Genomic DNA, 15,034 nt, shown 5'->3' with positions numbered 1-15,034 from the left:
CCTACGACTCCCATGGAGGTCTTTTCAGAACCATGGCTATCCAGGATACAGTCCCCCATTCTATAGGCATGGTCTGCCTTCTTTGTTCTTATCTGCATGGCCTTGCTTTGGCTGTACTAAAACACATTTTCACTGGGCTTGATTTACCAAGCAATCCATGCTACTCTGTATGAATGCCCTGTCCACGTTATTTATCACTCCAATCTTTAGAGTCATTTGCTACTAGCAACGCCAAACTAGCATTAATCAAGTGTTTTTCCAAAGACAATCTTGGTAAATCAATACTGCACTACAAAAATATACTAGTTGAACAGCAGTGTAAGGAAGACATGCCCATATCAGTGTCAAGCTTACATACAGGGAACCAATCTAGACCAAACAATGCAGTTCATTCTTGCAATACGCTATTTTGTACTGTTTTATTTTGTTAATACTCAGATTCTTCAAATACTTAGCCTGCAACAAGGTTAAAGAATTTTTCCCTTGACAACTAGGTATCACTGTTCTTCTAGAGGAGTTTCAGATACATACACTAATATCCTAACATGTGCAGTCCCCAAAGCTGCTGCACTGTAAGTTTTAGTTCTTTCAATTGGTTTGATAACCTTTGGAGTTACTCAGCCTAAGTAAACGGACTAGAGCAGTTTGAGCAAAGAGAAGTGATCTGTACCAGTTCATCAGGGTAGTTGTTCTTAATGGCAAGTGAGAAGAAAAGTGGAATCTGTTCCAACACACATCTTCCGTTTTACTACAGCGGAAGAACTGTATTAATTCACAGGATGCATTATGTGATCTAGAAGCTTTTACTGTAACTGCATGTCAACACTAGTGTGAAGAAATAAGTCACTGTTTTGGTAGAAGAATTTCCTCTTTTCTCTATGAGACTTGACATTTTAGATTTAAAAATCCTTAACTAGCACAAGTTTGTGAAATTTTTCTGTGGAGGGTAGAGACAACTTCGGAGAGGTTTTTAATTTAACAGCTGTTTCAATTAAACTCTACTTTATACAACTAGATGGGAAATTGCATCACAATATTTGTTCTTGTTTCTCAGAACAAGGGAGGAAGAAAGGGCTACGACTCTTTAGTTGTTGCAGAAAGAAGCCTAGTTGAACTCGGATCATTTGATACATGAGACAGCAAGGAAACTGATGGTCCTCAGAACAATGGGGTGGGATTTACTCCTGTTCAATCTCCTGGATCTACAAGTTCCCTTTCCTCCAAATTGCAAAAGCGTAACTATCTATAACATGCACATCATCTTAGTCATTTAAGCAATGTGCACACTCCATTTTCAAAGCTAGTGAAGAGAGACAAGTATATGAATCAGCTGTAAAGCAGATGCATAGCCAAGCTCTAAAGGCAGTTACTTGTCCTAATGGTGCTGTGCAAGCGGTTGTGTATGTAGTCAGAGGGGGAAGTGGGTAGAGAGTATGTGTTTAAATTATCTTTTGAATATGTTATTGATAGCCAATATGTTGAAAGCCACAGCTGTATATTAGAAGTTAAAGGTCAGACTGGATCACAGTGGTCCCTTCTGGCCTTGGAATCTATGAATCAGCTAAGACTGCAGTCTTTCCTGGCTTCCCATGCACTTACAGCTGCAATTCATAGATGAAAGCCAACACTGATGTCAGACACAGTTTAGGAACTGGCTATTTTTCAACAGCCTTTCCTCCTTTGCACCACCGCAACAGGAAAGGCGCTGACAGCTTAGATGCCACATAAGCAGTCTTGAATGGACGTAGCACATTTTCAGTGGAGAGTCCCCAGCCCTAAAGATTGCTTCCTCTACTGGACCCATACGTGCCGGAGACAGGGGAAGCCAGCAAAAGGGCCTTGCCCCCAAACCCCCCATACTTTTTAAGACGGCGCCACACACCCCACTTTTGAGAATCTGAATGTGGCAAGGACGCGACAGGTGGGAACAGCGCTGACTGGAGTTGGCTGGTGTAATGGTAGAGCCCCTTCCCTATTGGTATGGCAAAGGAGCGGCTGGGCTGAATTTGAGTGAGTGGCATTCCTATCTAGCACACAGGCTTGCAACACCAGTCAAATTTGGCCTGTCATGATTGGTTGGTCCCCCTATTTTTGCAGGCTTCCTTGTCCACCTAAATCTGGTGACTTTCAGAGCACAGCACAAGACATATCTTTCCAGTCAAACATTTGTCTGACTATGGATCGCTATTTGGGAAGGAAATGTTACGACAGGGATAGATCTGTGCTATGTACTGTGGGTACCTTATCGATTTTCGTTTATGTTGGTAACCAAAATCTATGTCCAATACATACAAATTAAGTATTAAATTTTAGTAATCCATACCACTTTCTCCTGAAGATGGGGATGGTGGTGGAGTGGCAGAAGTAACACTATGTTTGTCCCAGATGCTCTCTAAAATACCTGCCAAGAAAGAGGAAGAGACTGCTGTGAGCCCAGCTAGGTTCATAGACACTTCATACAGGGCTACTATCCTTATCCCAAACTTCCTTAATTTAGGATAGCCACCTCAAGGTACATGCAATTGACCTGGGAAACCTAAGTGCATCTGAGCTAGACACTTTCAGATGTATAGGTTAGATCTTTATTTCTTTTTACTGCAGTGACAGCACAAGAAATTAAGTATCCTCACAGGCGGCTGTGGAGATTAGAACTTGTACAGCACTTAATAAAACTTGTAGTGCTCTTAATTTATAAAGAGTTAAAGACAACACTAAGTTCTCATGCATGGGAGCATATCTGCTTGGTCCAAGTCCATCTTTATAAACAATGACGACCAAGCACAGCTATTACAGCTACTGTGCTGCATAATCTAGTTTGAGTCATCAGATTTCATCATAAGCTATTCAAAAAGCTATTTACACAGCAGAATTAAGAACTCAGCCACCAGGAAGCAGACACTACATAACTAGTGGGGTTCTTGTTTCACTGAATGATCAGCTTCACAGCTGCAAGTCTGCCAGCATTTTACATATTCACACATTGTTGCAGAAAGGGGCAGGGGACAGATATTTGTTCTAACCCTACAAGTGCAGTTATACTTACCTGTGAGAAGCCCAAGTACCGTTTGTACCTGATCCAGGAGCAGTTTGCGTAACTCTTCTTTCCGTGCCACGCTAAGATCCTCCCTGGGGCACGCCAACTCTTCCGATGTAGTCTTCAGCATGATCAGCCCAAGAGGAGTGGTCACAGGGGACTGAATCAACTGGAAGAACAAACAAGATATGAACAATGTCACTAGCATTTTGTTCATTGATTAAGTGTTACAGAAACCCACAAGATCAGTCTTTATGGACACTCCCAAGTTTCTGGGGCCATGCTCATCACTAAATCATTTTTTGCAATATACTTTGGGGGAATATAACTATGGATTGTTGTTTTCCTGAAACACCAGTTTATGATCATCACGATGTACCAATCCTAGTAGCATGGGAATCCTTGGGATCTCAATAGAGCTTTCATGCGGTCACACATGTTCCCTGCTCCAACATGTTCACAAGTCAGAGTTGTTTCCTCTCCCTTTGTGGAGGTCGCTCGTCATTAGGACTGCATCACAGACCACTCTAAATGACAGGCTGCTCCTGAAGTAGTTCTCTCATACTAGGAATGTAAGCCACCAGCCAAGCAGCTACACCAGTGGAAATTTAGATCATAAGTTAACTGCAGCCAAAATTACATCAAAAGAAACAGTAATTAAGGATTTTCTAGTCTCTCCTGGCATACTCATTTCAATACTATTATAAATCACATTTACTTTAAGTGAGAAGTTTCCTTTCCCCAACGGGTGCAGAAGAGAACGAAGTGGGTCCAGAGAGAGTACATTACACTACTGTACATTTCATGTTTTCAAGGTATCTAAAGCTGGTAGATACCTTGACATATTAAATTTAAATAAATTCAAGAACTGAGGAGGTGAGAGACTGGGGAATGTGTTGAACCTCAAACTGTTTTCAAAACTTAAAGGTACCTTTACTTCTAGCCTAGAATATCAGACACCAGATATTCACTTCTCTCTCGAAGTATAGCTAAAGAAAAGCACAATAATAGGGTAATCTTAGGAAGTCATAAGTCAATCTGCTTTATGTAGTTTTTGCTCCATTCATATTAGCTTGCCAGACCTGATCATAAACTAGTTTAGCCTGATATGTATTAAAACAATTTAACACTTTAAGCATGTGAAAAAGAGCCAGTGTAGATGGAACCTAACGGCAACTGTAGAAGAGTTTGATTTTTGGGAACTAAGCACCCTCGTGCTAGTGATTATGGCCTGTCAAACAGGGCAACAGTCAGGCTGGCACGTTTTTTATGTTCTAGTTTGTGTTGGTGGTAAAGATTAATTGCAGCCAACTTCCAAGTGGATCATGATGCATCACAAGATATCAAAGCAACTCCATTTTACTCACATGAGTTAGACTGACATCTCATACACTTGTATCATGACATCACTGATCGGATGAAACTACTATATGGTGGATGCACACTGGTTAAAAAAACTGTACTCAGAGTAGCTATCAATGGAACGCTGTCAAACTGGGAGGGCGTACCTAATGGGGCTCCACAGTTGTTTGTCCTCGGTCCAGTATTCGTCAATATTTTCATTAATGACTTTAATAATGGAGTGGAGAGTACGCTTAAAGTTCACAGATGACAGCAAGCTGGGAAGGGTTGCAAGCATTTTGGAGGACAAGATTAGAATTCAAAACAGCCTTGACAAATTAGAGCATTGGTCTGACACGAACAGGATGAAATTCAATAAAGACAAGTGCAGTACTCTGCATTTAGGAAGGAAAAATAAAATGCACAACTACAAAATGGGGAACAGGCTAGGTAACAGTACAGCTGAAAAGGATCTGAGAGTTATAGTGGATCCCAAATTGAATGAGTCAACAATGTGATGCAGTTGCAAAAAAAAAAAAAAAAGGCTAACATTCTAGGATGTGTTAACAGGAGTGTCGTATTTAAGACACGCGAGGCAGCTGTCTTGCTATACTCAGCGCTAGTGAGGCCTGAGTTCTGGACAAACCATTTTTAAAAAGACGTGGACAGACTGGGGAGAGTCCAGAGAGCAACAACAAAAATGATAAAAGGTTTAGAAAACCTGACCTAGGAGAAAGGTTAAAAAACCAGGTATGTTTAGTATTGAGACAAGATGACTGAAAGGGGACCTGATAATGGTCTTCAAATATGTTACAGGCTGTTATAAAGAGGACTGTGATCAATTGTTCTCATGTCCACTGAAGATAGAACAAGTAGTAATAGACAATCTAGAGCAAGGGAGATTTTGCTTAGATATAAAAAAACAAAAACAATAAACCCACCTTTCTAACTACACAGGTAGTTAAGCTCAGGAACAGGCCACCAATGGAGGTTGCAAAATCCCCACCACTAGAGATTTTTACCAACAGATTAGACAAAACCACCAGTCCTGCCCTCAGTGCAGGGGAATGGACTAGATGGCCTCTCAAGCCCTACATTTTTATAATTAGCTCATGTAAAGGTTAACTTATTATAGTGTATCAATTCTTTTTTCACAGTTGTGTGTTCTTAGTATAGTCTGAATAGACCCTCTTCATATAACCTACAAAAAGATCAAAAGTGACAAGCTTCTTCTATTGATGAAGCTATACCAATTAACAAGAATTCAGATTTAAACACCAACAACTTCTATGCATTTGTGTAGTTCTAGACAAAGAAGATTTTTGTGTAAGTTATATACTACTTCTTCATACTTCAGACATGATCTTACATTATTAGTTATCTGAAGCAAGTGTGTGGCACAGAGAAGCAGAAACTAGAGGAGAAAATTTAAATAGGACCTGGACTGCTTTAGTCAACTTCAAAGATGGTTTAAAATTTCTTCCTAGAATAGTTTCAGATGTCAGTGAAGTTTATTGAAAACCAGTGGCATGCAACTGCTGAGACCCAATATCCTAACAGTACGTGAATTAATACTTTCACAAATATATCAAGCTTTCTATGAAGAACTGTACTATCCTTAAGCAAAATCATCTGCAAGGGTCTTAGTACCATTTAATACTATGTATTGCTTTTCTCCACTACTTAAAAAACTTTCCCTGAAAAAGAAGTAGGTTAGAGACTTCTGCAGATTCCAAATATGATTTTAAGGCTTGAATGGCAGACAAAATTGGGTCAAATAATATATCAAAAGAGGAGGAAACAGTGGATAGAACAATTTATCAGTAGTTCAAAAAGCAACTAAAAGCTGTGGCCTAACACGATTGTGATGAGAACCCCTTTTAGGTACTTTATCACTTTTGGGTACTTCAAAGTCTAGCATAATTTTTTTCTACACATACACTTCTCTTTGAATATTTCTTTTAAGGATTTGTACTATAAACTAGAGAGAATGGGGGAGCACTCCCCATGTCCCAGCAAAAGAGAATACGTGAGAAACAAAATAAAATATGCAAAATAGGCTCTCTCGTCACTTAGATGACCCACAATATATTGCAAAAATCAGTACCTGTTCAGAGAGCATTGTAATTGAAACCTAGGTAAAGCCTGTTCATAAGTCACAAAAATCAAAGCTCTAATTGTGGACAGCTGTATAACGCTGTTTATTCAAGACATGGCAAGTCAGTTTCTGGAAAGGATATAAGTTGTATTTTCACCACCAAAGAGGCTATTGTGCAAACAGATGACTTCCATCAGTAACTGAAACCGCGTATGAAGAGTTGGTATTTCTCAATGTGACAAGTAATGTAAAATACATTTGTGGTAACACGTGAGCTCTTGACTTTTAGGGGTGAGGTGCAAATTGATTTAAAGAACTGGAGTGCGACTTGTCTACATGAAGAGCAGTTTGACTAAAAATGTGATTTTAAATTAATTTAGTCACATCAGTGGACAGGACGACTGTGTGGACACTTCAGTTTAAATTAGGCTCATTTTGGTTTATCTTAAATCAATTAATAAATTTTAAAATAATCCAAATAAACTACTCTTCAATCAAAATAAGGGATTGTCTACACTTACAGTGCTGCTTCTTCTGTTGCCACAGGTACTTCACCTTCCCAAGAGGTGGAAGCTATGTCGACAGGAGAAGCCTTCCCATCAACATCACAGTGTCTACGTGAGGAACTTATGCCAGTACAACTATGTCACTCAGGGTGTGGATTTTCCACACCTTTGAGCAACGTAGTTATACAAACATAAGTTCCTAGTGTAGACTAAGGCTGTGTCTACACTGCTACTTTCAGCGCTGAAACTTTAGTTGTTCAGGGGTGTGAGAAATCACCCCCGAGGGACAAAAGTTTTAGTGCTGAAAAGCACCAGTACAGACAGCGCTTTATCGCCGGGAGCCATGCTCCCAGCAACAAAGCTACCACCCCTCATTCGGGGTGGTTATTTATCATCACCGGGAGAGCTCTCCCCCAGCGATAAAGCATGACTACACTGCCCACGTCACAGCGCTGCTGCGGCTGCACTGTAACATGGGCAGCGTAGACATACCCTACGTTTAAGAGTGACCACACAGAGGCTTTGCACTGGCTTAATTAAGCCTGTGCAAGTTTGTGTGTACACAACACTTCAGAAATCTCATATATGATCTAGTGTAACTAATCCCATTACAGTATTGTTACTTATTGACAAGTATTTTATCAAGCCTCAATTATAATCACTGAAAGAGTACGTTCATACTTAGGTTTGTATTTTTCCTAAATATGACAAGGGTTAATTTAAAAACAAAAATGACCCCCTAAGTTATTTAATACATTTAGACTTAACACATGCCAGGGAAACTGACTATAAAGTTGCTTGAAAATTGTTGAATTGTGACTAAAGAAGTGTTGGTATAATCTAAACTATGACATTATTACAATTATCCCGCCTTCCCACATGGGCTGACAAAGTCTTAAAACACCAGCCACGTTCAAAGCAGCAACTCTGTCTATTACAGCAGGTGCTTAGATTCTACAGTGATAAGTGTATCTACTAGCAACCTACTCTATTAGTTTTGGAGGGCCAACTATAATTCAGTGATAAAGAGGATGGAGATCCTTGTAGAAACTGAATGATTTAAGCTTTTCTTTAGCTATTAGGTGAACAATCTGTAACAGCTGAATTCAGACCTTTCATATTTGTGAAGCATCCAGATTTACGTATTTGTTTGCTACTTGCAAATACACAAAACTGCTCACAAATTTCACCCTGTGCATTGCTGGCTCCAACTATTCTGTATTTCAGCTGTGATCATCATTTAATTCACATAGTTCCTGTTCACCGACTGGATGAACAAGACTTTATGAAACGACTGCTTCCTCAAAATCAGCTTAGATTTAGTTTTTAACTAATATGAGCTACAGTCCTAAAATTTACTTTGTGAACCAGTTCGGTTTGTGAAAACCCCCACAAAATGCAAGCAAGTTTCAAACACGGTCAAATGAAAATATTTAGAAATCTCTAGAGCACTGATAAAAATTCTCACTATCCTCTCAGTTCTATTAGCCTTACCCAAAGTAAATCTTGAAAAAACTACATTTAAACAGTTAATTTACAATGGTTACTCAACATTTTCAGAATACCTACAAGATTAATCTAGATTAAAGTGCACCAAAGATGATTAAAGGTTCTGAAACAAACCCAGAAGATAATTCTTAAAGCTCCTTCACTAACTGAAGCTTATTGAGTACAGGCACCGCTATTAGCCAGGATGGGCAGGGATGCAAAACCATGCTTTGAAGTATCCCTAGCCTCTGTTTGCAAGAAGCTGGGAATGGGCAACAGGGGATGGATCACCTGATTACCTGTTCTGTTCATTCACTCTGAAACACATGACATTGGCCACAGTCAGAAGACAGGACACCGGGCTAGATGGATCATTGGTCTGACCCAGTATGGCTGTTACTATGTTCTTATATAGGCCTGAATTTCACATTTACACTAAGGCTCCTTGACATCATTCTATCAATGGAAAGGGGCCTAAAAGTGGATGTAAAAGGACCTTAGTGTTGCTCAGAATCAGCCACTCTAGGCTACCAAATCCCTCTCCTTATTTTCCCAACACAATCAATATGGCAACAGGAGTTGTTGCCAAAAGTCAAGAGGGATGCACTGAATTACATTGTATTCTAGTTTTTTGTAGTTTTATGTGGAACATGAGGACCCAGTGTGACACAGTGGCTGAGAGTGCTAATGTGATCCTGGGATGCATAAACAATGGAATCTCGAGTAGGTGTAGAGAGTTTATTTTACCTCTATTTAGCACTTGTGTGACTGCTTCTGGAATTATGTCCAGTTCTGCTGTCCACAATTCAAGAAGGATGTTGATAAATTGGAGAGGATTAAAAGAAGAGCCATGGGAATGATCAAAGGATTAGAAAACCTGCCTGATAGTGATAGAGTAGACTCAGGAGCTCATTTAACCAAGAGAAGGTTAAGGGGTAACTTAATCACCGTCTATAACAGACGTGGCAAACTACAGTCCGCTGGCCACATCCAGCCCACAGGACTGTCCTGCCTGGCCCGAGCTCCCAGCAAGGGAGACTAGCCCCTGTCCCGTCCCCTGTTGTCCCCCGCAGCCTCAGCACGCCATGCCACCAGCACTCTGGCCCGGACAGCGTGGGTGGCATGGCTGACTCCGGCTGGGCAGCAGGGCTGCGAGCTCCTGCTGCTCTGAGCAGCATAGTAAGGGGGTGGGGGTGAATAAGGGGCAGGGGGTCCCGGGGGGCAGTCAGGGGACAGGGAGCGGTTGGATAGGGCATGGGAGTCCCGGGGGGAGGGAGGGGCTGGCAGGGGGCAGGGGTGTGGATAGGGATTGGGGCAGTCAGGGGACAGAGAACAGGGGGGATTGGATAGGAGGTGGGGTCCCGGGGGGCAGTTAGGGGGAAAAGGGGAGGTTGGGGAGCAGGGGGAGATTGGATGAGGCTGAGGTTCTGGAGGGGCGGTGTCAAGGGACAGTGAGAAGTGGGGCTTGGATAGGGGGTGGGGTCCCAGGGGGTGGTTGGGGCAGAGGTCCCAGGAGGGGGCGGTCAGGGGACAAGGAGCAGGGCAGTTTGGATGGGTCGGGGGTCCTGAGGGGGGCAGTCAGGAGGCGGGAAGTGGGAGGGGGCGGGGCCAGGCTATTTGGGGAGGCACAGCCTTCCCTACCCAGCCCTCCATACATTTTGCAACCCTGATGTGGCCCTCGGGCCAAAAAGTCTGCCCACCCCTGGTCTATAAGTACCTACATGGGAAACAAATATTTAAAAATAGGCTCTTTAATCTAGAAGAGAAAGGTCTAACATGATCCAATGGCTGGAAGTTGAAGCTAGACAAATTCAGACTGGAAATAAGGCATACATTTTTCACGGTGAGCATAGTTAACCATTGGAAATAATTTACCAAAGGTTGTGGTGGATTCTCCATCACTGACAATTTTAAAATCAGGACTGGATGTTTTTATAAAAGGAATTACTTTGGGAAAGTTCTATGGCATGCATTATACAGGATGTCAGACTAGATGGTCATGATGGTCCCTTCTGGTCTTGGAATCTAGGAATTTATGCAGGAGACTAATGGCTGACTATTTGTCAAAGTAAGGGAGGTGGAAATGAAAAGCAATTTTACTTCCTCTTCAGCTTTCTCCAAAAGAAAAATGATGAATAAATTCATAAGATACTTAAAGGTTTTACTCGACCACTCCGTCTTCCCAATAAACGTAGCCTTTAATTTAGACAAAAGTGTTCCATGAAGTGGCACCAAAGATTTCCTGATTTCATCACAGTTTCCCAAAGACATCCTTACCTGTAAGATGTTTGTGAAGAAGTCATGGTAGAACATAGGCCAGTCTTGTCGGCCAATGTCCACAATGACTTTGCAGAGCTTGTTCCTGATAAAATAAGGTAGAGTTTTGTGGTGAGCTAGTAGGAGTTTGGGAAGGCAGCTGCGTATCTCCATTTTATCTTGAGATGGGACCCCAAGCCACATCTTATTGATCAGGTTCTGAAAGAGAGGCACATCCTGATTTAGCAGATCTTAAAAAGCACAAAGAGAACTGGTTTTAGTGCAACATTACAATCAGTGGTTAGACACGATGTCTGGAGAGCCAGATGGAGGAGCAGATATCTGTTATCAGGCAAGTAGCTTTGGGAAAAATTTAGTGTTTCAATACATTTCATTTGCAGAGTTTTACAACAAGTTTGTTATCCTCAACTAGTGCATGGGTGAAAAACTACCCTTAATCAGTAAAGTGACGCAGTTGCAAGTATTGCTACTTTAATTTACTGCCAAAACCAGATAACTATTGGTAAGTGTTGCAACAGACGTGATAGAATGATCAAAGTAATTAGAATCTAGAGCACAAGAACTTAATCTGGACCTTGAAAGTGATTCTGTGTGGCCCTGGGCACATCTACAGATAAAGAAACTGAGGTAGGAGTTAGCGGGATATATCCCTTACAAAACTGGAGGATGTATTGCTTAACATTTGTAAAGTGCTTTGAATGTAAGCAGCATTGTGTGTTAAATAGAACATAGGGAACTCTAAAGGTGGACAAGTTGATTTTAAGAGAAGCTCAAAGACCAAATGTCAAATTTATGGAGTTCTTCCCTTTTCATATACTGCTTCACATCGCAGTACACTAACAATTTTCTATCCTGAAAAATATAGGCAATTTCCATTATTCTAGTATCATTTTTCTACAAGCACGGCTTGAATGAATCAGTGTTTTTAAGAATCTGTAAAACAGTCACTGGTTGGCGAGTCTCAGTATAAACAATTCAGGCTGGAGCAGGCCTGATTTTTGCATATAAAGCCTCAGTGCCCTCTGAACCCTAGGACAGCTAGGTTTCCTCTTTTAAGAAGGGTAACATCATAGTAAATAGAGAATCATCATAGCTCCTTCAAGGCAGAATGAGAACCAAATTCTGCTTTGGATGAAGTGTGGGCCTTCTGAAGCTTTTAAATCTAGAAAGTCCAAGTCAATAGGCCTTTAATGGAAGAGTGCTAACTTTAGTAAAAAGAAAAGGAGTACTTGTGGCACCTCAGAGACGAACAAATTTATCTGAGCATAAGCTTTCGTGAGCTACAGTTCACTTCATCGGATGCATTCAGTGGAAAATACAGGAGTTTTAACTCACTTAATGGCAAAAATCCATAAGAAGGCAGAGTTGTGAAGTATTTTTCCTGCAATGCTGAAACCCCATTTAGAAGCTCTAGAACATTAGTGGCTATTAGTAGCTGAGCCTGTTAAGTAGATGTTTGAGGATAATAGATTCAGGAAGCCTGCTTCTGAGGCAATAGCTCTACCCAGTTTCAAGCACACAGCAGGCATAAATTAAAGACAAATAGCTTATACAGTCAGGAGGATCATTATAAAAACTGGGAAGCTTTACTCATGGCATGACAAAGCCAATTCACAGTATTCAGGCTTCAATGCAATTTAGACTTGAAGCCACCATGAAGTCTCCTAAAGAGGTCAAAATTTTATGGTAGGGAGCCAATGTCCAGAGCTGCAGGTTAACAGTGACAAAGGAATTGCTTATAGGAAGAATACAGGGCACTGACACAACCCACAACACTGAGGACCCTCACAAAAAATCCGTATTAAGAGTAATTCCAGAAGTGTTCTGTGTATACATGAAATTTCTCCCATGTAAATGAGATTTTAAAGTGGTAACTTCCTCTACCTGCCCAATGTCTCTGGTAACAAGTTCCCCTTTCCCAGAAGATCAACTAGCAGCCTCCATTTGAAAGGAGAGATGAGTGGGCACGGGCGGGGGGAGAGAAGGAAGAATTTCATTAAAACTTTCTCATTTTTCCACCTCTTTCAGAAAATATCAGCCCCCATAAACCTCCTAGAATAAGTTTTGGGTTTACTGTCCTGCTTTTGCTGATAAGTTCACTGTTCTCATATAACTGATCAAACAGGACTACAATAGCTGGAATTAATTTTAGAAATTCCAGGTTCTAAATAGAAAGATCTGAATCTCTAACCTGGAGTTTATTTCCTTAGAGTTTATGCACTGGACAGTGATTTCTTTGTTCTACTAGGCTCTGGACAAAATTATTTTTCAGAGTTACATTTTTCAGTAAGGCAGAAAGGGGCAGGAATCAAGCTAGGTTGCCAAACCCATGAAAATAATTCAAATTGCTGGAATATGTAGCTCCATAAAATTCCTCTTTAGACAATAGTATGGTCCCCCTATTTTTGTCTTAGTTACTTCTCCTAAGACGAAGGATGTGCCAGTGGTTAGGGTGGTGGACTGGGACATGGGAGACTCTGATTCAATCCTCTGTTCTACCACAGACTTCATGCAGGAAGCAAGTTCCTCAGGCTCTGGCTCTGTAAAAAAGGCATAATAGCACTTCCCTACTTCACCATGGAATTGTGAGGATAAATACATTAAATATTGTGAAGTTCTCACTATACTATGGTAATGAGAGGTGTATAAGAACCTAAGAGAGACCAGCCACTGACGGCAGTTGGTCAGCACTAAGCCCCGTTTTGGGCATGGCCCAGTCTGCTTTATCCCAATGGCCTATAACTTTTGTACATGTCCTCTTAGCTCCAGATTTCCTCCTCCATCACAAGGCTCACAGTTGCCATGGAGCAAAGGTTCATCCCATAAAGTGACAGTTGCAAGTTAGCGTGCAGCTTTCAGCCCCACTGCTCAATTATTTTTTGTTTGATCTCTTTAGTATGTATTATCTGTGTCCTTATACCTTTTGGAAACATTTGGAATTGCTACACATCTGACATCACCAGAATAGTTTTTTTATTTATTGGGGTAGCTGTTTTGAGGGAAAACTTTGAATGTACTCCTAGTGTGCTTCATTTTCTTAGCACTCTTTTTCCCCTACCAAAAACTTAAAGTACACCTGCAGCAAGAGTTGTAAGGGAGTTTCTTTTTAATCATAGTAAAAGTTTATGGTATAGCTGCCCTAAGCGGTTTGTCCACAATGATGTCAGTAGAAGCCGGTGGGGTGCTACTCCTTTGCCTACTGAGGAGCAGTTTTCCTTACTCTGAGCTGTGTCAACCATCCCCTGTTGCATTTCCTGGGATCAGACTCAGAGCACAAATGATCAACACAGCTAAGAATGTGACAGATGAGCAAGACAAAACTGCTTTAAGTGAACTAATGTAAAGTATGTAAAGACTATGACACTGCAATTCAATAAATAGGTTCTTTGCACCACTATTTTAGAGAGGACCTAAAAGTAAGGATGCAGAATGATATGGTAGAACAAGACACTTCACACGCTTACTGATATATCAGTTGATTGTATTCTGTGAACAGTTATCAGATATTTACACACAAGTCAGTGTTTGGGTTTTTAAACTTTCACTTAGTTCTCTTTCATAGCTAGGTAAAAAGTGGGATGTGGTCTTCCAGCAGAGTGATTTTACATCTTTGATTAATTCATAGGCAAAGCAGAATGAGCTGTCAACCAGATCTCTTAGATCCCATAAAATAAAAGGAATTTTGTCGTACCCTTTATACTAGTTTGTGGTATCTAGCTATACATAACCGAGTTAGCATTTCTGATCTGTAAAGGATATGAAGGATCTATTCTGTGAAGGATCCATTCATAATTCTGTGAATTATATCAAAATCTAAGATGATGTCCTAAATTCTAGACAATTCCTAACTATTTGAGAAAGTTGCTTATTGCTGACTTCAATCTGTACGCAAGGATTCATATTCCATTTTATTTCCTCTCAAACTGCACTTTAAAAAATTCCCTTTGCAAGAGAACTATAAAAGCAAGCCATGTGCACTTCAGTTGGTTCCCACTTTAATCTTAAAAAACGTAGTTAATATGAACTATTTCAAACACAAATCACACCAAATAAGAGTTAATGCAGAAGAATCCACTAATTAGGCAATAATGGTGTTCTGGATAAGTTTACCCTTTTTTCTTATGTCTCACCTCAAACACTGTCAAACTGTACATCATTACGTAGTCGTTTCTTGTGCTTGACAGGAAATAGAGGCAGAATCTCCAGGCGCCTATCTGCTGGGCAAAGTTATTCAGAAGCTCCTCTGGGAAAATCAAGTATCAACAAAACACGTGTATTAATATTCATAAG

General features: G+C 40.7%; 1 protein-coding gene across 2 annotated transcripts in view; it reads right to left on the bottom strand.

The window, feature by feature from the left end:
- XPO6 (exportin 6) overlaps positions 1 to 15,034 on the bottom strand; it is a 113,118-nt gene that overhangs the window by 62,396 nt on the left and 35,688 nt on the right. For both annotated transcript variants that reach the window (XM_077827485.1, XM_077827486.1), the window contains exons 3-6: positions 14,875 to 14,987; positions 10,745 to 10,942; positions 3,044 to 3,203; positions 2,324 to 2,401 (exon numbers count right to left, since the gene is read on the bottom strand). In XM_077827485.1, the coding sequence (XP_077683611.1) occupies positions 2,324 to 2,401; positions 3,044 to 3,203; positions 10,745 to 10,942; positions 14,875 to 14,987 (549 nt within the window). The remainder of the gene's footprint in view (positions 1 to 2,323; positions 2,402 to 3,043; positions 3,204 to 10,744; positions 10,943 to 14,874; positions 14,988 to 15,034) is intronic.

Source organism: Eretmochelys imbricata, chromosome 10 (genome assembly GCF_965152235.1).
Source record: "Eretmochelys imbricata isolate rEreImb1 chromosome 10, rEreImb1.hap1, whole genome shotgun sequence".
Lineage (NCBI taxonomy): Eukaryota > Metazoa > Chordata > Testudines > Cheloniidae > Eretmochelys > Eretmochelys imbricata.
The sequence above is the reverse complement of the archived record's forward strand: the minus strand, read 5'-3'. Positions and strand labels throughout refer to the sequence as shown.